This window comes from Phaethon aethereus (assembly GCF_964289735.1).
Source record: "Phaethon aethereus genome assembly, chromosome: 1".
Lineage (NCBI taxonomy): Eukaryota > Metazoa > Chordata > Aves > Phaethontiformes > Phaethontidae > Phaethon > Phaethon aethereus.
Window position 1 is genome coordinate 141,024,367 of NC_138575.1, and position 26,320 is coordinate 141,050,686.

Consider the following 26,320-nt stretch of genomic DNA (forward strand, 5'->3'; position numbering starts at 1 on the left):
ATTTAACCCCGCATTTTAATCCTCTGCACTTTTCTCAAAATTTCCAAGTATTTTTCAGTGTGTCTGTTTCATTTTTATAACTATTATTAAATAAAATTGGAACTGTGATAAAATTGGTTGACATTAGAGCCTAAATATTTCTTGTCTTTCAACAGTGAAACTTTTAAACCTTTGCTGAATTTGGAGCAGGTTTTAAACATTTGCTATAAATCATCTACCATAAAGTTAAGAGGAGTTTTATCAAGATTAAATTAATATTCATCATAAAATCTTAATTCTTTTCATTTCCCAGCTTTCTGATTTTAACTGTGAAAATTTAGTCTTACATGAAAGTGGCTGTGCATTAACTCACCCTGAAAACAGAAGGTGCCTTTTCCCCCCCCGCAACATGAGCATCGCCATGCACACTTGCTAATTCACCTACTTCTCTGATTGCTTTTGGGCAACTCAGTGGCTTTTGTGCCTAAGTACTACTGGATACCTGAAGCCTGTGCAATCACCATCTCCAAACCATGCTAGCTGTGAATGAATGTCTGTACAGACACTGTTAATGCCCATAAGAAAGCAAGCCTGACTGTGAAAATCATCCTCAAGGGTATTTTCCACTAATGAATGTAAACTCCAGTCTGTCTTCTCTAGATGACATTCTGAATTTAGGAAAACACAACAAACAAACTGAAGGCAAAATTTTTATGATTCAGTTTTTTTTTTTAATTTATAATCCTTCTTTCTTCTTTTTTTTTCTGGTATGTGTGTGTGTTCAATATGACAGCATCTATGCTCACTTAAACTCCAGAGGAACCTTTCAGAAGGGAAGGCAAATAATTTTTCAGGTCATCTTCATTGATCATAGATGACTAGCACAGAAGATTGCTCATTAGCTTATGAAATGGGACTTTGATTCTGTAATTCATCTAAGTGCTCTTGAAAAAGTATTCCCAGCCTTTTTGGAAAGAGCTTTTGTTGACGTTTCATAGTAGTATTCAGTAGCACAGCAGATGTCTACAAGAAAAAGAAATAAATCTGCCTTTTTCTGTTCCAGGGCCTGGAAAGAGAAATAAGTCACTCTCGTCTTAAATTGGTTTGGAAATATTTGAGGTCTTTCCTTAGGCCAAGATGTATTTGATGGCCCCAAGAGATGGACTGGGGATGAGCATGTGATCATGGATGGCCCTGAGATCATCAGGCCCATTTCTTTGCCTTTTCTCTACCTAATTCTTACTCACAAATAAAGCAAGTATGTGACATGTGAAATTACTCATATAGTTATTAAACTGAGTTTACAAAGGTTCTGAATGCTATGTGTCATTTGGTTTGTAATGGGAAGTTACAAAAATGGACTTATGAGACTTTCCTGTGTGAAGGCAAGACAGACTTCTGGAAGGGATTTGCATACAAGGATCACAGCGAGATGTGGTTTTTAGGATAAATCTGAAGGCTAAATTTGAGATGAGGAAGGATCATTCACAGAGCAACACCACAGATCAGCTGAAATATTAACATAGATACAAGAAACAAATTAATCAAACTGTAAATAGATAATATTTGGGGAAGAGAGGAGTTATTGCCAAGGTAAACTCCCCAACGCACAGATGGCAAATAACCACTGGATGGCCACAACTGGCACGTTTCTTACTTACGGGACTAGCACTATTCCTATGGACAGAGAGGCAGGTACAGGGTTAGTCCTTCCCTATTAATGTATTTTTTTAAAGGACTAGTTCTTTCTGAACCTATAACATCAAATCTATGGAAGTTGTATATATATACACACATCCCTGAATAGGAAAGGTTTGAAATCTCCACATTTCACATGAATAGTTTCATAACAGACTGGTGTTTCAGTATCACATACAGAGAGAAGTAAGTACACAACAGCAAACATTTCTTCTCTCGAAGGCACTGGAAAAGCATGGCTAGCTATACTCAGCAACTGACTGTCTCATTATCAAGATTCAACAACGAAACATGACAACAGTAGGATAGAGTATTTGCATATGTTTCCTGGTAGTGTATTTATTATACCAGTGCATCCTATTTAAAACAATTATTTTCTACTCTCTTACTGTATATTTCTAAAGTTAATATAGAACAAAGGAAGCAATTAAATGTCACATCAGAAAATCAGTTTAGATGCTGAAAGAGAAATGTGATATTATTCTCTAGGTTTTTTTTGCCAAGAAAGTCCTCAAAGCTCTCTTTAATTCAGCCACCTACTTTTTATGAGCAGCACCTGGGGATTATTGCAACAACTGGTGGATGAACTACAGCAGAATTACACAAAAGTTATGATGTGAATGGACTGTGAAATCTGGGATATGGGACTGACTACCTCAGCTCTAAACTGGCATGAATATTTAGGATATGTCCCATATAAATGTTTTAGGGATTTTTTTAAGGACAACTGCCAATTTTGTGCCCTATTAATATAATACTGGTAAAAAAGCCATCATAGCAGCCCTTTGCCCATAACAGCATACTAAGATGTTCAAGCTTTGTCCTGTATGATGTGCTGTGGTGGACACAAAGGAACTTACATTGTGTTTCGATCTGTCCTGAATCACACATCTTTTTATGTTGTTGTAAACTTTGGCCCCAGTCAGGATTTCATGAGGCAAATGGGACATTTCAGCCCACTTTCAGCTGCACAGACATCATCCTTAACTTTGGCTTTGAATTTCTCTCTACTTTCCTGATAATTTGACACTGTTGCTCTCAGCCTGCCAGCTTCTGGCAGCTACCTCTGCTTTCTTCCTCTGCTTTGCCAGCTATTGTCAGCCACAGCACATTTAGCACTGTCTTGCACATATTAGAAAGGTGGACCATTTGTTTACTATCTTTCTGACATTATGGTTAAACTTTGAAACGAAGTATACCCTTCTTCTATTACATGTTTTTCACTTTTCCCCCCTCTTTTTATTAAAAATAAATCAACAGAAAATTCAGATTGTTTGGAAGGCCGTGATGCCATTTTTTAAAAAGAATTACAACCTTTTATACAGCATCCGTAGTTGCTGACTTCAAGTCAGCCCAGTTCCACTGACTTCAGTGGAATTACATCATTCTATGCAAACAGAAGATCTATCCCAGCATGGTTAAAAAGAGCAGATATTTATCTGAATATTTATCATCTTGCCTAGTTGAGTGTCCACATTCTTCTTCTCCAACTAAGTCCCCAGTAAACTCCTCATTTTAAAAAAGAAAAGTAGTTTGAGGGACCTGGGTATCTGCCAACTAGAAACACTTGCATATTGCTACATAGAGATCCTGGTCTTCTTAATTGTAATCTCATTCTCTTTGGATTTAGGAAGATACTCAATTCTTAGGGAGGAATAATACATGAGTTGCATGGAACTGAGAAATGTCTATATACAAAAGGAAAGTTTCAATTAAATAAAAAAGTTCTGTTACCTCATCTGAAAAGAGACACCTTCCAAAAGGAGGTGTAATATTAAACTATGTCATATTGGTATCACCTTTTTTATCTCAATTGTATGACACTTCTGTTCCTCCTTCTTAAAACCTAGTCTTTTCAGAACTGCTTAAATAATGATGTTCCAATAAGTTATTATCAATAGGGACTGATCATTGTAAGAGATGCCCAAGTAATGAAAAGCAGCCAAGTGGAGGGAAAAAATACAGTGTAATCTCCTGTGACAATCCATTGGGAACAACTAGAAAAAAATAACAGCAAAGGAAAAAAAAATTATCTGCTTTTGTGGCATTTGAGGAGCTGACAAGAAAAGAAGACAATATTCGACTCTTAGGTGAAAGTGCACCTCTCACATCAGGAAGGCAAAAATTTATTTAAAGGGAGATAAAATTACTATTGCAGATATGGAAATACATTGAAGTTATCCTAACTACTTAGTTTGATGGGAATGTTCATATCAATATGGGAGAGAGGAACCTGGTGCTAAGGCTCTGTTCTCTGACCACTGCATCATAACCATATTTCTGTATGTATGCTAATGGACGGGCCAAGATCTCCTTTGATATCAAGGGAAAGAGAAGAATCTATCAAAAGGGAAAGAAGTCTCATCTGCAGAGATGGTAAAAGACCCACCACAGACACTTTGTTAAACTACATTTCCTGGAGGCCACTGAAGTAGCTTAATTATATATGAAAAGAGTTTTATAAACAGAACAGGCCAATTTATCAAACCTTCTGATATCTTCAAGGTATTGTATTTTATTTGTTTATCCCTTGATTCTGTTTTAAAGAAAATGTTATTTACTATTAAACACCCATTGCAAATTGCTGAATAAATTCATTAAAGGTTTCTTATTGACCTAAGTTGTCAGCAAGAAATTGAATCACAGACTTTATTAGCTGACAAAATAAAATCTAACTTCAGATTTACAAACTTCAGAGCTAAAGGAGTCCCAGAATTTTACAAAATCATTATCTGAAAAACTGTAATGATAGTGACTCTTTTATGATTTTTGACATTACACATTATTAAATGTTTCTGAAAGTTTCAGTATGAAAGTTTCAGTATAAAAGTTTCAGCATTTCTTCAGAGGAATCATAGAATCATAGAACAGTTTAGGTTGGAAGGGACCTTTAAAGGCCATCTAGTCCAATCACCCTGCAGCAAGCAGGACATCTGCAACCAGATAGAGTTGCTCAGAGCCCCGTCCAACCTGACCTGGAATGTTGCCAGAGATGGGGCATCTACCACCTCTCTGGGCAACCTGTGCCAGTGTTTCACCATCCTCATTGGGAAAAATTTCTTCCTTGCATCTAGTCTAAATCTACTCTCTTTTAGTTTAAAACCATTACCCCTTGTCCTATTGCAACAGGCCCTGCTGAAAAGTCTGTCCCCATCTTGTAAGTCCCCTTGAAATACTGGAAGGCTGCAATAAAGTCTTCCCGAAGCTTTCTCTTCTCCAGGCTGAACAAGCCCAACTCTCTCAGCCTATCCTCATAGGAGAGGTGTTCCAGTCCTCTGATCAATTTTGTGGCCCTCCTCTGGACCCACTCCAACAGGTGCTAAGGTCTCCAGAACTGAACGCAGTACTGCAGGTGGGGTCTCACCAGAGGAGAGTAGAAGGGTAGAATCCCCTCTCTCAACCTGCTGGCCATGCTGCTTTGGATGTAGCCCAGGATACAGTTGGCCTTCTGAGCTGCGAGCGCACATTGTGAGCTCACATTTGTGAGCGAAGTAAGGAGAGGGGTCAGCAAAACTGCTGCCATGGACTTCCGGAGGGCAGAGTTGAGCCTGTTCAGGTCACTGGTTGAGAGAGTCCCTTGGGAGACAGTCCTGAAGGACAAAGGGGTTCAGGAAGGCTGGACAGTCTTCAAGAAGGAAATCTTAAAGGCGCAGGAGCAGGCGGTCCCCGTGTGCCGTAAGAAGAGCTGGCGGGGAAGGCAACCGGCCTGGCTGAACAGGGAGATTTTGCTGGGACTCAGGGAAAAGAGGAGAGTTTATCACCTCTGGAAGAAGGGGCAGGCAACTCACGAAGAGTACAAGGATCTCGTTAGGTCAAGCAGGGACAAAATTAGAAAGGCAAAAGCCCAGCTCGAACTCAATCTGACCACAGTGTAAAGGATAAAAAAAAAATGCTTCTACAAATATATTAACAACAAAAAGAGAGGCAAGGAGAATCTCCATCCCCTACTGGATATAGCAGGGAACATTGTCTCCAAGGACAAGGACAAGGCTGAGGTACTTAATGCCTTCTTTGCCTCAGTCTTTAATAGCCAGTCCAGGTATCCACAGGGTATTCAGCCCCCTGAGCTGGAAGATGGGGATGGAGAGCACCATATACTCCTCATAATCCAGGAGGAAGCAGTTAAGGACATGTTAAACCACCTGGACACCCACAAGTCTCCTTCTGGACAACCACAAGTTCTTCTCCCAAGTAACTAGTGATAGGACAAGAGGAAATGGCCTCAAGTTGCGCCAGGGGAGGTTTAGATTGGATATTAGGAAAAATTTCTTCACTGAGAGGGTGGTCAGGCATTGGAACAGGCTGCCCAGGGAGGTGGTGGAGTCGCCATCCCTGGAAGTGTTCAAAAAACGTGTGGATGTGGCGCTTCAGGACATGGTTTAGGGGACATGGTGGTTCTGGATTAATGGTTGGACTTGATGATCTTAAAGGTCCTTTCCAACCTAGTGATTCTGTGATTCTGTGATTCTGTGAAGTCTATGGGGCCTGATGAGATCCACCCAAGAGTACTGAGAGAGCTGGCGGAGGAGCTTGCCAAGCCACTCTCCATCATTTATCAGCAGTCCTGGTTAACAGGGCAGGTCCCAGAAGACTGGAGGCCTACCAATGTGACGCCCGTCTACAAGAAAGGCAGGAAGAAGGATCCTGGGAACTACTGGCCTGTCAGCTTGACCTCCATACCGGCGAAGATCATGGAGCGGTTGGTCTTGAGAGTGCTCACAGGGCACCTGCAGGACAACCAAGGGATCAGGCCCAGCCAGCATGGGTTCATGAAAGGCAGGTCCTGCTTGACCAACCTGATCTCCTTCTATGACCAGGTGACCCACCTAGTGGATGAGGGAAAGACTGTGGATGTTGTCTACCTGGACTTTAGTAAAGCCTTTGACAGCGTCTCCCACAGCATTCTCCTGGAGAAACTGGCGGCTCGTGGCTTAGACAGGTTTACTCTTCGCTGGGTGAGGAACTGGCTGGATGGCCGAGCCCAGAGAGTTGTGGTGAACGGCGTTAAATCCGGCTGGCGGCTGGTCACAAGTGGTGATCCCCAGGGCTCGGTTCTGGGGCCGGTCTTGTTCAATATCTTTATAGATGATCTGGATGAGGGGATCGAGTGCTCCCTCAGTAAGTTTGCAGATGACACCAAGTTGGGTGGGAGTGTTGATCTGCTGGAGGGTAGGAGGGCTCTGCAGAGGGATCTGGACAGGCTGGATCGATGGGCAGAGGTCAACTGTATGAGGTTTAATAAGGCCAAGTGCCGGGTCCTGCACTTGGGCCACAACAACCCCATCCAACGCTTCAGACTTGGGGAGGAGTGGCTGGAGAGCTGCCCGGCGGAAAGGGACCTGAAGGTGCTGGTTGACAGCCGGCTGAACATGAGCCAGCAGTGTGCCCAGGTGGCCAAGAAGGCCAACAGCGTCCTGGCCTGTATCAGAAATAGTGTGGCCAGCAGGAGTAGGGAAGTGATCGTGCCCCTGTACTCGGCACTGGTGAGGCCGCAGCTTGAATCCTGTGTTCAGTTTTGGGCCCCTCACTACAAGAAGGATGTTGAGGTGCTGGAGCGTGTCCAGAGAAGGGCAGCGAAGATGATGAGGGGTCTGGAGCACAGGTCTTATGAGGAGCGGCTGAGGGAACTGCTTTAGTCTGTAGAAAAGGAGGCTGAGGGGAGACCTTATCGCTCTCTACAACTCCCTGAAAGGGGGTTGTGGCGACGAGGGTGTTGGCCTCTTCTCCCAAGTAACTAGTGATAGGACAAGAGGAAATGGCCTCAAGTTGCACCAGGGGAGGTTCAGATTGGATATCAGGAAAAATTTCTTCACTGAGAGGGTGGTCAGGCATTGGAACAGGCTGCCCAGGGAGGTGGTGGAGTCACCATCTCTGGAAGTGTTCAAAAAATGTGTGGATGTGGCACTTCAGGACATGGTTTAGGGAACATGGTGGCGCTGGATCAATGGTTGGACTTGATGATCTTGAAGGTCCTTTCCAACCTAGTGATTCTGTGATTCTGTGATTGCTGGCTCATGCCCAGCTTTTCATCCACCAGTACCCCCATGTCCTTCTCGGCAGGGCCGCTCACAATCCCTTCATCCCCCAAACTATACTGATACTGGGGGTTGCCCTGACCCAGGGGCAGGACCCCACACTTGGCCTTGTTGAAGCTCATGAGGTTCACAGGGGCCCGTTCCTTGAGCTTGTCCAGCTCCCTCTGGATGGCATCCCTCCTTTAGGCATGTCAACCACAACCCTCAGCTTAGTGTCATCTGCAAACTTGCTGAGGGTGCACTCGATCCCATTGTCTAGGTCATTGATGCAGTCCCAGTCCCAGTACGGACCCCTGAGGGACACCACTCATCACTAATCTCCATCTGGATATTGAGCTGTTGACCACTAACCTCTGGATGTGAGCATCCAACCAATTCCTCATCCACCCAACAGTCCACCCATCAAATCCATATCTCTCCAACTGAGAGAGAAGGATGTTGTGGGGGACCATGTGAAAGGCCTTACAGAAGTCCAGACAGACGACATCGGTAGCTCTTTCCTTGTCCACTGATGTAGTCACTCCACTCTAGAAGGCCACTAAGTTAATCAGGTAGTACTTGCCCTTGGTGAAGCCATGCTGGCTGCCTTGAATCACCTCCCTGTCCTCCATGTCCCTTAGCATAGCTTCTAGGGTGATCTGTTTCATCAACTTCCCAGGCAGAGAAGTGGGGCTGACAGGTTGATAGTTCCCAGGGTTTTCCTTGCTACCCTTTTGAAAAATGGGTGCAATGTTTCCCAGTCACCTGACTGGCAGGACTTTTCAAATATTGTGGAGTGACTCAGCAACTACATCAGCCAATTCCCTCACTCTGGGATGCATCTCATCAGGTCCGATAGACTTATGTATGTTCAGGTTCCTCGGGTGGTCACAAACCTGATCTTCTCTTACAGTGGGAGGGACTTTGCTCCCCCAGTTACTGTCTTGCAGTTCAGCTGCATGGAAGAGAGGTGTTCCAGCCCTCTGACCATTTTTGTGGCCCTCCTCCTGACCCACTCAAGCAGGTCCATGTCTTTCTTGTACTGGGGGCCCCAGAGCTGGACGCAGAATTCCTGGTGGGGTCTCATGAGAGCGGAGTAGAGGATAAGGATCATCCTCCTTGACCTTGACTCCACACTTCTTTTGATGCAGCCCAGGGTGTTATTGTCTTTCTGGGCTGTAAGCACACATTGATGGCTCCTGTCCAATTTTTCATCCACCAAACTGAACAGATAAATTATATCTGTTTGAATTGTAAATAAAGAAAAAAAGTATTCATTTATTACTCTCTTAATGTGTGCTCTGCTGTTTTTTGGTGACAAAATCAACTGTACTCTGGATTAGAAGCACTTTGATGCCTTTCACACAGCCATACACTATACACACAGCTCTACTTTTCACACTGCCAAAAATAGTATCTTCATGACTTTGCCAGAAATGCTGAGATATCCTGAGCCACTCATTTTTTTCAAACATCTGGCATTAAGTTATCTTTGGGTTTGCAGGAAGACAAAATTCACATTGCTTTTCTGGTCCAGGCCATTCTTTTCTTTAAGATTAATGCACATTTACATTCATATTATTTCTTGTTTGCCTGCTCTGTTTTGAAATTATAGTCTGATTCAGAAATGAAAGTACGATCAATTCCTAACCCATAAATATCTCATCCACTGAAACACAAGAGACTAAAGAGCCTAAATCCTTTATCCTCATAACACAGAAAAGGCAGCAGTACTTTAAATCCATGTAAACTGAAGCACCCCAGGGTCAATTTCATCACACGTAATTTTAGGCAAACATGACATTATAGATGAGTCCATCTAGTAGTTTGCTAAAAGGGTGCTTGCTGAAAAAGGAGGATGCTTCTCCTTTTTCTCCTCCTTTCTGCTCTCCCTGAAAGCTGGTTAGGAAAAAGGAGGTAAGGGAGGTAAGGCTGCTCTGCCTCCTCTCTTGTGGTAGCAGCAAGCAGCAAGATCTACTGAAGCTGTGGAATATAACTTCATGCTGGTAGGGATCCGATTATCCTGGAGTCTCTCTTTCACCATCTCATGCAAGCACCTCAGCCCTTTAGGGTTCAGGTGCTCCTTCGGATATGGAGCTTACCACAGTAACATAAAATCTGTTGGGTGTTCTCCAAGTTACAACAATGTGTTCTTTGTGAAGAAATGTTATAAAGAAACTTCCACATGTGGATAGGGAGAGGGAATGTTTTAAAAAGCAAAATGTGTCTACAAAATACAAGAACTAAGCCAAAAGAAAGAAAAAACAAAAAGAAAGCATTAAAAATAGTGAAAAATACCCTGAGTACACTAAATGGAATATGCACCCCTCCAAAACAGCGACATTAAAAAATAAGAGGTAAAGAAAGCATAATAAAAATTCAGTACCAGTTTTTCTTAAACTGCACCCTAAATTGAAACATAAATGCCTTATTTTACAATCAAATAGTGAGGGAAAAAGCTGGAGAAAAGCAGTTATCACTTTACCAGCCTGCCTTTCACTAATCACAGCATCATTACTCTAGTGCTTTCCCTAACCTTAAAAATTTCATTATTGATCTCATTATTATATTTCATTTTTATACAGAAAGCAATTAAAAGCTTTCTGTAATGCAAAATACACAAATGGTTTCTAGAAGAATAATGATCTTTTGTAGTATTACCAGCCTGCCTATTACATAGCATTGTTGTTTCAACAGTCAGATGTACCATTGAAAAAAAACCAGCCATGGTCAATAAAAAGGCAGTTCTACCAATCTCATCAATAACACTTTATGACCACCTGCAATTTGAGCCTTGTGATTCAGCAGTTTGAAACTTCTGCATGGCAATTCACTAATAGGAACCAGCCTGCCGATGCACAACAGTTTACAACACAGAATTGACATTGTCATAAGCTTTATTGTATGATTATTGTTTTCACTAAGAACTAGTTCCCCTCCTTTTTAACCATATGGTCTCAAAATAATTAACATACATTTCAAAAGAAGCATGAAAATGGTTCATATCTCTCTCCAAGAAACAGCAGGGAAGATTTCAAAAGAACCTCTAGGATTCTCAGTATCATCACTGAAACAGAAATGTACATGGTCAGTTTTATTTTTTTTCTACAGTTAAACTGAGATGCAACCAGCTATGAGTAAATTGTAAAATGCTGGAATACATTTCCTGAATCATCACAGAAACTGTTCATACCATTATAGTTCATATGTTGGTGAAGGTATTTAATTATCCTTAAAAATACCACTTAATCCCCAAGACTAGAGGAAAACTTGAGTTCCTGAGTCCAGGTGCACATTCTAACCATTTCCCACCTCCAACATAGATCAAGACCTGGAAAGATAAATGGCTTGCTTCCCCTACTTCCCCATTCCCATGCCAGCTGAATTAAAGTCCTAATGCTTTACTACAGATCCAGAGCTGGATTAGTGAGTGACTGGCAGCAAAGCTATACCTCAGTAGGTAAATCTGAACATCACCTCTGTTCCTCAGTTTTTCTTCTGGGAAACAGATTAATGAGATCCCCCAACCTTACAAAGACTTTCTGAAAATGCTTATTTGCAAATCTGTTGTATACTCTAGCAAAGTAATGTCACAGAAAAGATGAGAGATGTCAAAAAAATTTGTCTTCAAAACAGAACTTCAATAGTGTGTGTTAAATAAAACATGAGAATTCATATTTAACAATGAGGAATACACTTACAGTTGAGTAGCTGCTCATTAAGAAGGTACTCTGTGATGAGGAGACAGGGTTCCAACAGGAAAAGAAATGGCATGTAAACATATGCTTAAGAACTGTACCATAAGACACAAGCATAGGGTGATTGAGTTTTCCTAACTTTGAGTACTTGACTTCATAACCTTACAATGTTCACTTGTGCCTTCTGTGTGTTTGTATTAACGAGTAATTACTCACAGACTGTATCAGTTATATTAAGGTAGCGGGTAATCCACTACAAAACTATCTGAAGGTACAAAGTAGGGGGGTGGGTGGGAAGTTTTAAATGCCCAGATTAAAAATTCTTAATATCTTTAGTTTCTCTGCTCCTTTGTTTCACATTTAGGCTTCTTTCATAGAGATGAAACTTCTACCAGCAACAGCCTTCACCTACTAGCTCAGTTGCATCTTTTATTAAAAGCATGAGCACAAGCTCTATAAATACCTAGACAGATATTGCTTTCAGTGTCCAAGTGTTGAAGAAAAAGGATGGCAAAATCATGTTCATAAGTCAGTGCTGAAGGTTTCAGGTTCACAACAGGGACATTTTTACCAAAGCGAGCAAAGGGAGCTGTAAATCATGTCTCTCTCTGTCATCCTGATCCCTTGCTCTAGGTGACTGACTTACTAAATTCCTGTAGAGTTTCTTTGGTACAGGGCAAATGCAATTCCTCTTAACAGCTTTGCAGTATCTGTGCTAAAAAGGTCGCTATGCAGAAGCACTCCACCAGCAAAATCTTTAGTAGCTTCCTTTAAACTGCTTTCTCAATCTGTATTTTGGAGATTATCTGCAATTTGGATGAAGTTAGCCCCATTCAGTTTCCTCGTTGCAACCTCCATCCAAGTATACAACAAAATCATTGTATTCCTGAAGGTCAATTTTGGCTTAAATCTTTATGGTGTTCTTCATCCCGCTCATAATGACTTTCCCCACCCACCTTAAGCAAGGAGCAAAATCCAACCATTCCATTTACACGTGAAATTAAACTTTAGGGGAAAAGGTTAGACAAAAGGTTGGTAGTATATTTCATTACAGAGTTTCTCTGCATCATTGCTTGGAAAATCGTTGGGATTCTCTTATCCCTAGCTTATCTAAAACGAGCATTGAACTCTCTCCTAATGGAAACTAGCTTGTCTCAAGAGCAATGCTAATTTTTTCACTTATTAGAGCATTTTGATCACAATGTTAGATGTCATTTCACTGGTTTTGTACCAGACCAAATTTTCAGAGGTTCATAACTAATAGAAAGGCTTTAATATTTTGAAGGTTATATGATTACATTTTTGTAAAGTGCACAATGCACTAACACATCTCGTGCTGACAATTTAACTCCTGCAATATCAGATGTAAATGAAAACTGTTCAGCAGCTGGCAGCAAATTTTGAACAACACAGCACTACTACCACAAGCTGCATTACACTGAAGTTTTCCACCATGCAGTGCACGTTACTAAGACATTATTTAAACCTGACTGATTAAAAAAAGCTATAGGAATGGCTGCTTAAGATGTGCTTTGTAATCTTGTAAATAATGTTCTGAGAAGGAGCTTTGCTGTGTACGAAGATGTAATATAGAAAAAGGAAACTGTACTTAAAGAGGATTAGGTAGCTCAGGAGGCTTATCATAGTGGAAATGGGAGTCTTTCATCACTTAGTCACCTCTTAAATTCAGTCCCGTTCAGTAGTGACTGAAAGTCATTGCTGCTTAGTGCCATATGAAATGAGTTTGGGTTTTAGCCCAGATCGTAACTGGAAAGCATCCACATCATAAAAGGCAGAATGACAAATGTCTTTAATCTGCACCCTTATTGACAATTTTCCCAGATCTGACCTAAAGAGTGAATGTGCTTCAAGAGCTTAACTACTGTCTTAGCTGAAGAAACAGTCTCTGAATGTTAGGGTAAGAGCAGGATGGCAGAACAGGGTGCGAAAATGCTGTTCTAGTCACAAAGTAACTGTGTTGGCTGAATACCTTCTTCCTCAGAGATGCTGGCTGAACATCTTTCTTGATAACAGAAGCAACTTAAAAATAAACCTTCTAGACTTGAGATGTATACAAGTATACATTCAGGAAAGCAAGGTCAAGGAATGCACTGTTTGCATCAGGCATCCCTCTCCAGATTTTAGTTCCATCTTTAAGTTTTCAGGATCAGCTAAGTTTATGTCACATTCATAATAGCTGGATAAAACAATCTGAACCTGATTATCTGCCACGTCTGATAATATGGCATCATTCTGCTTTGCTTATCCTTTAAATTGTCTTTGCACTGTTACAAATGACTACAACAGGTGAAAAGCAAGGCTAAATTAGGCTTATCTCTGTGTACAAGATTTTTTCTGAAAAAAAACCCAACAAAAAAACCTTAAGGATAGCTCATTCATTTTTTAGTCAAAGCAATAAGAATTTTTTTTTTCCTTTCATATTATTGCTTATTTTGATTTTTAGCATAATTCAGAATTCTCAGAAAATTTGTGGTACATTTTTAGATTGATCCTAATAGAGTAGGATTCTAAATAGAGGTTGAAAGCATACTAACACTCTAAAGTAAAATACAGATGTAAAAATTCACAATAACAGCCACTAACAACTCTATGTAAAAGAAGAGACACAAATTTCAGATAAAACTTATTAATACTATGCTGTTTCCCAGAAGGAGAATAGTTACTGCTCAATATAGGAAAGAACATTAAAAAAACCCAAAACATCCAGGAATACAATTTCAGGGTAGAATAACTTGAAATAAATATTAAAATTATATTTTCATTACTTTGAAAGTAAAAATAACTCAAGTTTAAAAGCTCATGGGCTCCTAAGTTTAAAATCATTATTTTAAAAAGAGAAAGAAAATGCTTTTACTAAGAAACTGAAGACAGACCACATGCTACTATGAAGGCATACAAAAACTGAGAAATAGGGGTAATGTAACATGCTTCAGAGCCTCAAGAATTCTTTGGCTGTAACACTTAGACCCTTCTTTTTGTTTTGTGAATGCTTTAGGCTATGATACCTTCATCAGAGCAAGAATTTTACTAAAAGTCTTGTGGGCATAGTTCAGTTTTCTGTCTCCTAAATATTTTACAGTTTTCCAAAAGGAGCTTTCATTTTGTTTCTGAAAACATTCTTTCTTAACTTCCTAAAGCAGTGGTACATCTACTACTAAAACTGAGAAAAAAAAGCCTCAGGGGTCAATAAAGATGGTTTATATTAAATTGGAATGGTTTCCACTTGATTCACATTACTCCAGAGTTGCACAGAAGTTAAAAGTAGAGGACATGATCAGTCCACACACATTGTGTATTATCTGTTTAAACATGTACACATTCCTCAGATAAAAGGCATATAAGCATTTAATCATCTCACATTTAGGCACTGTAGGAATTAAAAGCCACAGCATAATCCTGCACATATGCATTGTTATAATCTATTTTACAACACTGGGAAATCTAATTACAGAACAAGCAAATTAAATGTTTCCACAAAGGTCTGGAATTGACTTGGCAGAGCTTTTGCTCTTCCCTTCCTCTTTGAAAGTGAAGATACACGTTTATAGACAATTCTTAATCATGGTAACAGCTGAATCAAAGAAAAAGTGTGAGAAGTGGTCTTCTTTTCAGTTAGTCCTACTAGATTGTAACCTATCTGTCCTTTCTCAACAAACTATACTTTACTTCTGCTTTGCTATATTTCATTACAGGCCATATATCATCCCAGAGAGCTGTGTAGCAGAGTATCACATATGCTTTGACAAGTCATAAACGTTCCCTGGGTAAGGTTCCATTTATCCAGATATCCAAGGTTTTAATTACAAAAGTACTTTCAGTTAAAAAAAGTTAGGCACTGTATTTCCTTGTAAGAATAACCTCTTTAAGATATCATCAGCATCCTTGAAATTCGTCATCACTGTAGTAACACAGAATCACAGAACAGTTTGGGTTGGAAGGGACCTTCAAAGATTGCCCAACCTTCCTTATCTCTAGGAAACCTGCTCCAGTGTTTCACCACCCTCATCGTAAACAATTTCTTCCTAATATCTAGTCTAAATCTACCCTCTTTCAGTTTAAAACCATTGCCCCTTGTCCTGTGACTACACGTCCTGCTAACAAGTCTCTCTCCATCTTTGGTATAAGCCCATTTTATATATTTAAAGGCAGCAATAAGGTCTCCCTGGAGCCTTCTCTTCCCCAGGATAAACAACCCCAGCTCTCTCAGCCTTTCTTCAGACTAGAAGTGTTCCAGCCCTTTGACCGTTTTTGTTGCCTTCCTCTGGACCTGCTCTAACAGGTCCATGTCTTTCCTTGCTGGGGACTCCAGAACTCTATGCACTACTCCAGGTGGGGTCTCACGACAGAGTAGAGAAGATGACTATCATGATTAATTTGCTTCTGTTTGCTTCAGTGAAGAGCTCCTTGTTTCCTCTAGACAGACTTCTAAAGGTTATGTCTAATTTTGTGTCAAAATATGAACCGACTTCAGTGAATAGCTTTTTCATTTTGTTCAGCATCTCACAGGATCACAGAATGGTTGAGATTGGAAGGGACCTCTGGAGGTCATCTTGTCCAACTGTCCATGCTCAAGTAGGGATACTTGGAACCCAGGACCATGTCCAGATGGCTTTTGAATATCTCCAAGAAGCAAGACTCCACAACCTCTCTGGGCAACCTGTGCCAGTGCTTGGTCACCCTCAGAGTAAAAAAGTTTTTCCTGATGCTCAGAGACAACCTCCCGTGTTTCAGTTTGTGCCCACTGCTTCTTGTCATTAGGCATCAATGAGAAGAGCCTGGCACCATCTTCTTTGAACCCTTCCTTCAGGTATTTGTATATGATAATAAGATCCTCCCTCAGCCTTCTCCTCTCCAGGCTGAACAGAGCTCTAGTCCCAGCTTTCTCAGCCTTTCCTCACAGGAAAGATGCTCCAGTCCCTTAACCATCTTTGCAACCCTTTGCTGGACACTCTCCAGTAGCTCCATATCCCTCTTGTACTGAGGAGATATGGAGCTACTCTCTTCACATATAACTCTACAAAGCTTTTTAAGATACTTCAAACACAAGTTACATGTAAGATACACTGGGATTTATTTCCACTCTTTTTCTTCTAATTAACTAACATCAGATGATGGGTAATATTTTCTGGGAATAACTTGATCCTAAGCAGGTCAAAAGATCATTGCAGAGAGGCTCTTTTTTTTCAGCTTGTAGAGCATTCACATAATAAAGATACCCAGACAAGGCCCCCACTCTACAGTTACCTAGCTTGTGCCAGACTACAATTTCTGAGACTTTTTTACACTTAAGCCATGCAGTTGTGATTGTTCCACAAAGGATTAAGAACCGCTGTGTAGTCTTGCTACTGTTAACAGAACAATAAACAGCCATTTGCAAAAGTAGTGTTGAATTATTTTGTCTTCACACAGCTTGCATGGAAGTCTACAGGGGCCTCCAAAACTCTTTGCAGGGATCTGTTTTGGGTTAAATTAGTGTAATGCAATTTACAGCAAAAACAATTTCTGAACATATCCATCTCTCTTCCTATACTCAATCAGGAATGAAGCAAGGGAAGAAGGAAGGAAGGAAGAAAAGGATAATATTGCATTCATTCATCATTTCTTTTTCCATTTTTAGACTGTAAGATTATTTCATCTGCTCTCATATGAATTATAATTAATAGCCTTAATAAGGTGCTTAGTCTACATTGGAAGAAAATTAATGTTATTAGCCAGAGAATACCTCTCTAACTCATGTCACATGCAGTGACATTGTAACTGTGAATGCTTTAAACATTGAATTTTGTTATACACACATCACTTGCAAAAGCAGTAGATGTACATGGTCCCAAAGCTTATCCAGAGACTCTGTATTTCCTATTTTTGACGTGGATTGTAATCATACTCTTCAGTATTGGTTTAAGAAGTCACAAACATGAAATATTCAAAGGTTTATTCATGTGTCTTATAGGTTTTTCTCCTCCTAGAATGGAGATTGCCTTGCAATTCAATTATTGTCCAACCAGGTAACTGATTCTCAATAAATAAACAAATGAAAATGGAGAATTGTCTTCTATTCAGAATTCTCAGTCTGAGTGGACTTCTCTGTCTTACTAGACAGGTTGTTGCTTTTTCTCTTGCAAATGGCAGATATAGTCTTCTTTCTGATTCCAGCTGATCTTTCAAATCAGGAACAATATTCCATTTGCATTTCATTGTCCAATCTTGATATAACTTTTTCATCACTGGCACCTGGCAGTTGGAACTTCTACTTCTAAATTCACTTCTGCTCTTTTTTTTTTTTTAATTTAGTCATCCACAAGGGTTTTCCACAATATTTCTCACTCAGTAGATAACACATTGTAAGTTTCTTTTAGAGCTGAGTTGAAGTTAGTGTTTCTTTTCCTACCAAATGCCAAATATTTCTGATGTTGTACTATGATGCAGTTTTCCATACACTCATTTTTCTTTCTATGCTTGTGTTGTCTTTAATTAGAAAGTTTTCCAGCATATTGTTATATCTGGGCTATTTTGTTCTTAGAGCTTTCGCAAGTTACATTCATCTATGCATAAATACTAATTTCTGTCTAGTGAATGATAAAACCTCCCTTTGTAGAAAGCTTATAGTTTCCACTTTTTCAGCTTTTCCAGACAATTTTGTTTGACTTTTCTACTGTAACATCTTCAGAGGCATTCCAAGAAAATACTGGTTACTGACATCAGCAGTACTGCGAATAAATCTACTTTGTCTGACATAGTTGACGCACTAAGACTGGAATTTTCAGTGGAGGTTAATGGAAAGAAGTACTCCCTTCAATTGGAAAAAAAAAAAAGCTATATTTTTCCTTCAAATTCCTTCGGAAATGTCAGCCATACCTTTTTTTATCATTCTAATAATGGAGGAGAAAGTAACAGAGGAACTAAACAGATTTTCTACTTCCTGGGACAGAGGCATCTTACAAGCCATAAGTGAAACGAAGTAACCAGACCCCCAACTGAAACAAAATCTGATGCTTCCATACTCATTTATGACAGATGGGGAAATGTTTCCTGATTGATTAAGCTAGCTCTGCTGCCCCTGAGCCACCCCAGAGCCACGCTCCTGAAGGAGGCAGCAAAACGTAATGACAGCAGCAAATGACCAGCTCGGCTGTGATAAGCTAAATACCATAGAACAGAAAAAGAAATAGTAAAATCAAATCAATCACAGGTGTTAAGACCAGCTAACGCTCTGTAGCTTACTACAGTGCGGATGCAAACAGAAATGACAACACATGCATACTTTCATCTAATGCAAGCACTTTGTTGACCAAATGCTGGTGGCCACTGACAGAAGTGATGAAGATTCAGGGTGTAATAAAACTGGAATGAAAACCACTCTCTCTCTACAAAACCTGATTTACAAAAGAGTTTTTTTCTGGTATCTTCCACATCGGAAAACTTTCCTACTGAGTGTATCACAGCTCCCTACAAGGGTTTTCCCCATTTTTGCAAATACTGCACTAAATACATTACAAATCACTAAATGTACTGTGCTGCTGTTTGTCTCCTACCTTCTGCCACTAGACCTCTTGAGGCAAAATATGCAAAGAAATATACATGTTGTTTAACTGCACATGCTTGCATAGCGTAAAAATATACATGCACCAAAGCTGAATATCTGTCTATAGCACCTTAATAAGGAAACAACGTTTTCTTGAAGAAAGCAACTTTGCACTGGGCTGTACTGACAACAGAATCAACTTGGGGTATGTAATGTGAGCTAGTCTTTAGCTCCTAATACTGCCAGTCTCCAGTATGATTATTTTAAAATATGAACTGTCAGTTTTCACGGACAATTACATCTGGAATCAGAGAGTCATTCCAATACATCTAGAGGTATGGAAAGCCTGCTGAAAGATGCTGCTCTCCAGCCTCAGAGAGAATGGAAGGCTCTGAAAAGCAAATTATTTGGTTTTAACTATCCTTCGTGAACAGAAGTGGACCTCACTTGTGTGACTTTACTAATTCAGAACTAACTAAAATAATTAGCAAATTACTTTTGCTAAGAGTGTGTATTGTAGTCACTCTATTAGAAAATATTTTAATATAAATATCATGGGGTCACTTTTCAAGTTAGTATATTTCTTTATGAGGGCAACCTGCAGAGGCCAGACGGCAACCAGAAGCTCATGGGGTGGATTCAGCTACTCTGCTTCAAGAGTCCACAGTTAAGATGTCCATATCTCTGCTAAGTACATACTGTACAGACTACCTTCATAGTCAAAGAAGAGAGCAGGCTTTTATAGGACATAATAAATTTGGTCATAAAGTAAATATTACAAGAGGTCAGATTATTGTGCCTTTCTTTCCCATATTATAAAGGATAAGCATGTCATATATACTGTAGACATCCAAATTGCAGAAGTCTGCATTTGGTGGACATGAACACAAGTCTTCCATGAATGCCCTCCACTGATGTTAGAAGCACATGTAACATACCTACACTCCAGTCCATTTCTTCCACTGCATCCCCATATAAACCATGCTTGCTCTTTCCTCTGAAATTTTTTGAAGCATATAGAGCAGTATGGACATGAAGATAAGACAGGACAAGAAGAAATGGTGCATCAGTGTTCCTGGAAAACAAACCAAAACAAAGCAAACTCAAAAAACCTTAGTATATTTTATTACAAAATTTCTACAAAGAAATCTTTCTACAGTAGAGCTAAAAAAATTAAAAAAAAAAGGAAAAGAAATACTGTAACTGATTATAAGGTAATCCTGGACACACATGTACAGAGTAAAAAATGCCATTCCTAACTGTATACTGAATTGAAAACAAAAATAAATAAAAAAATCTAACTAATTACTGTTTGCTGTATATATTGAAAGAGGACTTGTTTAAAGCCAGGAACCTAGAAATGTCTGTCTACAAGCATCTCTCTTCACTTTGCAAGTACATATTTAAAAGCCCAAATAAAAGTGCTGTTCAAAAACATACCTTCAGAAATAGATATATATGTGAAACACAATTACCATCCTCACAAGGTCATATGGAAGTTGATCAGCTAGACTATTATGCGGACCAGGGTCAAACGTACAATAATATCATTGACTATGTCAAATCAAGTATACTAGTACTTTTCCTCCTTCTTTATCCTGGACTAAGGTATATGACCACATCTTCTCTTGTCATTCAACACTCTGTGAGTGTATGCATGTCATCTGTACATAACACTACAACTAGGTTGTACCAAAGAATACGTAATCTCAAAGTTCATACTAATATAAAGAAATATTTTTCCTCTCACAGTCGTGAACAGTCTCCACTATCTTCAGTCTATTTCCTGAACTGATACAAAAGAAAGAGTGCAATAAATAGACACTCTGTTAATTTTGCTCTTCACGTGATCTGTCAACACAGTATTTATGATCAGTGCCAGCAGGCTATGAAAGCAGAGCTCAAGCAAGAACTTTTTCTTATGCATTAGTTATAGAACTTTATTTAAAACTGTGCAGTACTAGCCAAATTTACTGCTATATGCTCTAACAGCATCTGTATTACATTACACATATTGTAAATATCATTTCAATCACAAAAGCACTACCCAGAAAACTTGTCTGGATCTCACCTTGAGACACACAGATAATTACAGAGCATTTTTGGCTTTATTTACCATAATTTCCCTTGCCCATCTGTGGTGGATAATAACTGTGATTCACCTCAACATCAAGGGGAGACTCTGTATTTCCTCATGCAGCTGGTTCACCCATCCTTTAAGGGTGGAGGGTGGGGGGGTGGAACAATACAGACATGCACATACAACTGTTTCTTTAAAATGAAAAAAAAAAAATTCTAACCTTTAGAACATGAAAACAAAGTCTTTTAATAAAAAGGTGCTTTATGATATCAATACTTCACTCAAGGAAAAATAACTAGGTTTAATCTAGTATATTTATGATCCATTTTTCCTCTCTGCTTGTACAAGTTGCATGGTTAAACCTTTCTTTTTTACTGGCATAGGCAGAAGTACATAAACACAAAATGGGAAAATTTTAGTAAGTGTGGTTCTGCCTGGGACTTTTTCTGCATAAAAACTTTCTCCTTTTTTAAAAAAATGACAGAATACATAGAACATTTTTCATGTGGAAAATGGAAACAAAATTATTTGAATTTCCTTCAAATATTTGGGCATGTATCCTATATTATCTTAGTATTATAAAGTACTGATTCAAAAAAATAAAGAAAAAACAGTATCTTTCATAAACGATACACTTTCCATGAAGTTGTGTTTGTTGCTGTTTGAGAGGTCATATATAACCTTTCATTACAGTAGCAACACATAACACATGAGACTTCTGAGTCAATTAAAAAGACTGAAAATGTCAGCAAAAAAAGTTGCATACTTTTAAGTTTAATGTTGCAAATGTATATTAATATACCACTGACCTTTCATTAAAGAACATTTCTGCAAGGCAGCTGATTTTTGTTTCACAACCTGCATTTTTTACTGCATGGGATTATCTTTGATTTTTTCCTTAAACATAATTCACTGAATTGACCATAATATACAAATTCTAGTGTAAAACACCACAAAAATCTGCTTTATAGTTGGTGCAGGCACAATTTACTTTTCATGCAGACTGCCTTGTTCTAATGTCACAGAGATACTGCATACTTCCAAATGTGCATCTTGCTAAGAGTGAGTATAAAATCCTCCATTTTAAATGTTATTTTCAAGAGATAACAACTCAGTTCTGGTTGTTTTTTTTTTTATTGAACTGACACAAAGATCTAACTTGCATGAAGAGTCATCGAATCAATGATTGATATGGGAGGGCACTACATCATTCTCTGCTTTGCAACTCAAATTGACAGGTTCTGATTGACAGCTCACTGTCAGGTGGAGCAGTGTCTCACCTATTAATATCCTATAAAAGATCACAGGCAGCTATCTATCTCCTGCCAAAACTCTTTGAGGAGAATCATAACTGACTACCTTCACCGTGACCTTGAAAATGGAATGACAGTATCAGCTAGTAGGCAGGAGAGAAATTTGACAATAACAGCTTAACTCCTGAACCACTTCAGTAAACAGCTCCTTCAAAAATGTATTGTCACTATCTTTTACACAGTTCAAACACAGGGAACTTCTGTTTCAAAATATCTGAGACTCGCTTGCTCAAATACAGGAAAAAAACCTTATCCTAAAATGAATCACACAGTCTTTTCAATTTACTGACTAGCCAGAGAGATTACACACATCTGATTTAAGACACTCTTTAATGTGTACTTAACTGATCTTGAACTGGTGACTCCTCTGCATTGCATAGTACTAGGTTCTTCTTATTTAGTGTGAGGAGTCTTTACACTACTCAAGGATTTAGTTCAGGCTTGAGCTGTAAAACAGCTTTAAAGTGGGTAACAGAGCAAGTTACAACTAATCTGGCTTTGTCCTTCACACACAGGTCTTTTAACACTTTTCCTGCAATTTTGCTCTAAATATTTGCTGCATTGAAAACTCTTTGGGTACTTTTGTTTGCTTTCCTATGCATTGATGTTAAGGTAAGACCACTGCAGCAGAGCAACTGGTGGTCTTGAAGGTACCCAAGGAACGAAGCTGAGGGTATCATTTAGTCTCTGTGAGCAGTTAACAAGATGCAACCTTGAGGGAAGGAACAAGATAATCACAAAAGGAACACAGCTACTGAGCCTTGCGTGAACCATTCTAATTAACATCTAATTAACATACCACAGGCATAACAGAAACCTGCCCCTGGGTGGGGAAAGCCCCCTCCTCACTGAGCATGCCTGGGAAAACAGAAGGACGCTGTGACTGTAAGCGGAGACCAGGCTGGTGAGAGCCGATGGGAACAAGGGTGATGGAGCCAACCTGTAAAAAATACTGGAAACTGTTGCTCGAAGTGTATAAATATTTTCTGTGTGTTAACTGAGGTGTGCCAGCTTTGTGGGGCTACCACCTAGCACCCAGCTCTGCGCAGATTTGGAATAAAAGCAAGTATCTCGGCTCTGTGCGTTTTTCAGCTCTCTGCATGCCGGGTGGAAGAACCTGTATTTGGGACAACAGTTTGGCTCTAAATTTGTTAGCCTGCAGCTGTCAAATCAAACTGAGATTTCAAGTATGATTCTGTATGGGGAACAAGATGGGAACATGACGTTACTGGGCTCCATTTTACTTTTTCACAACAAGTTCTAAATTAACCTTTAATATGATGGATACATATGATCTTTCTGAACTGCAGTTTTTTTGCTATATGTGAAATTATCCTCATGTTCTGCCATAAAGCACGTATTTTTAACTACTACACTCTCTATACCAGTGAAGGTGCTATGATTTACAGCAGATGACTGTGAGAGCAGATACACTTGGTTTTGCCTGAGCTGGGCAACACTGTGCTGTATTAAAATTGGGTTAAGAATTGTTTCTGTAGTCCCCAAAATTTTATAAATTCCAGCTAATTCATCCATAAGACTGAAGTAGCCTGCAAAGAACTATTTGAAACAGATAGAGGGGTAAAATACATTACTTCTTATAAGGAAGGGTAAGTACATATGACTTAATAAGAGTTATTGAATGAGAATACACAATTTTCACATAGAGTGCACCAAAGTCACAGCTAAAACGAAAGAAAACAAAAATGTTGAAGTATATAATCTGAAGATGTATTTTCAGCACAAATATGTAACAGTGTCAATACAGGCAGATGCAAACCTAACTTTTCCTCTCCTGTAGCTCTTCTTTTACTAAAAACATTCTTCTTATGCAATATCCCCCCCAGTGGATAAATTCATTCAAAGCTTATTTCCCATGGCTCCCTCCTCTGCTTCCAGATTAGATCACCAATTAGGCAGTGGTCTTTGTGACTGGACTGGCTGAATGCATTTCATTAATCCTGCAGAAGGAAAAGGTAAGCCTTGGCTTAGTTTTATCAAAGAAGGACTTTGTCCTACAAGCTGTATTTTCTTTTGTCCTGACTGCTAACAGTGCTAAAATCCTTGTTAGCATGAATGAATCCATGAATGAATATTTCTGTCTTACTCTTTTAAAAGACACACTTTAAACCACAAATCTCCTATTTCAAATTTTTTTCAAAATCAGAAAGAGAACTCCAGAGTACTTGGGGGTAACTTATCAAAACCAGAAAAGGTGCTGAAAATGGAATGAGAAAAGGAAAAAAAATGTAAAAATATGGAAAACCTGAATCTTTCTAGAAGATATTAAAGGTGGGAAGTGTTTCTACTATATCTACATTTGTGAAATACTTCTTCCATACAATTAGCCATAATACTTTTGACATTTCTAATTTCATGCTTATTTCATCCTTTAAATGGTTAAGGTATCTGCTTTTATTTCTTTTGTAGATAACCTTTTTTCTCTCCTTCAAAAAGTAAATTCGTGTAAGTATGGGTGGAAAAAAAAAAGAAATTTCTCACCTACTACAGATTATACTAATGACTAAATCCCTCTCCCATGCAAAACTTTGGAGTCCAGTTTACAGATCTACTGCTTTTTAGAAGTGTTCCATTCACAGTCATTTTGCGGTCTGTCATTTTATCACAGAACGAGTTAGGTCCTTAATCATTCTTGAATGACTTAAATGACTAAAATCTTTCATTTTCAGATGACCCTAAAGTATATGAGTAACTACGTTAGCTCTTCTGTTATGAGAAAAAAGGATACAACCTCTAGGGTTGTTATGGCTTGTAAGTTAGTACCCTTTTTTATTATATGTGCACTTATGCATCATGTGTATACAAAGATATATAAACTCTTCTCTGTAATTTGTATTTTGCTCTAAACTAAAAAGAATCTTCTTGTAGGACTCATAAAAAAGCTTGATTTCAAAAGTCTAACTCCAATACAACATGCCAACTGCCTGATCTTAAGACATAGTGATATCTTGAAAAACTCTAAATCACAGTCTGCTAGATTAGATGAAAAAGAGTGTTTCAAGGACTGAAATAGAATAGATAGAAAGGAAAAAAAAATTAGTAACTGTCATCACAAAATTTTGAATATTACGGCTATGCAATCTATGACTGAAAAAAACCAAATCTGCATGAGAATTTTTCAACACCATCTTCACCATAGCTTTTGAATATAAACATGTTTGTATGCAAATACTGTTTTCCAGAAGTTAGATTTCATTAGGACTTTTTTTTTTTAATTATTATTATTAATTGTGATCAGCTATCCAAAATTGTCCGAGAGGTATCCTGCATCATAGAGGAGTACTTTTGCATTGTTAATTTCCGATACATTACAAACAGGTCTCTGGCATTTTCCAAATTTGTATTGTCTTTGCAGCTGGTCATTAAAGGACATGCTGAAGACACAAGTGACAACCACATTGAACTTAACATGAAAAATTAACATCTATTTGACTTTCAAATGTACTGTGATGTCTAGAGAGTGTTCTGATAGGTTTGCAATATTACACACTAGGAACAAATGAAAACAGCAATACACGTACCCCAGACTAAGGAAGAACAAATGCAATATCACCTCTCAAAAAGACAGACCAAAGCAAGTATAACGGCAAAGAGCTAAATGCCATGAAGAAATTATAAGATGACTTGAAAAATACAAAATCTAATTATTATATACCTGGTAAGAAGTCATAAAGCTGGCAATATGACTGAAAAATAGCTAGAAAAGAGAATAATGTCAGGAAGTCCATTGCCTGAACTTTGAATAACTTATAAAGGTAATATAGGTAATACACATAACTACACAGAATCATTAAGGTTGGAAAAGACCTTTAAGATCATCAAGTCCAACCATCAACCCAACAGCACAACGCCCACTAAACCATGCAACGAAGCGCCACGTCCACATGTTTTTTGAACACTTCCAGTGATGGTGACTCCATCACCTCCCTGGGCAGCCTATGCCAATGCTTGACCACTCTCTCAGTAAAGATATT

General features: G+C 38.9%; 1 protein-coding gene across 1 annotated transcript in view; it reads right to left on the bottom strand.

Annotated features, from left to right (window-relative positions):
• The window catches only part of STS (steroid sulfatase), a gene marked incomplete at its 3' end in the record, with an annotated part of 94,125 nt that overhangs the window by 53,121 nt on the left and 14,684 nt on the right, over nt 1-26,320 (bottom strand). The window contains exon 5 of the mRNA XM_082012040.1: nt 19,871-20,007. Coding sequence (XP_081868166.1) covers nt 19,871-20,007 — 137 coding nt within the window. The remainder of the gene's footprint in view (nt 1-19,870; nt 20,008-26,320) is intronic.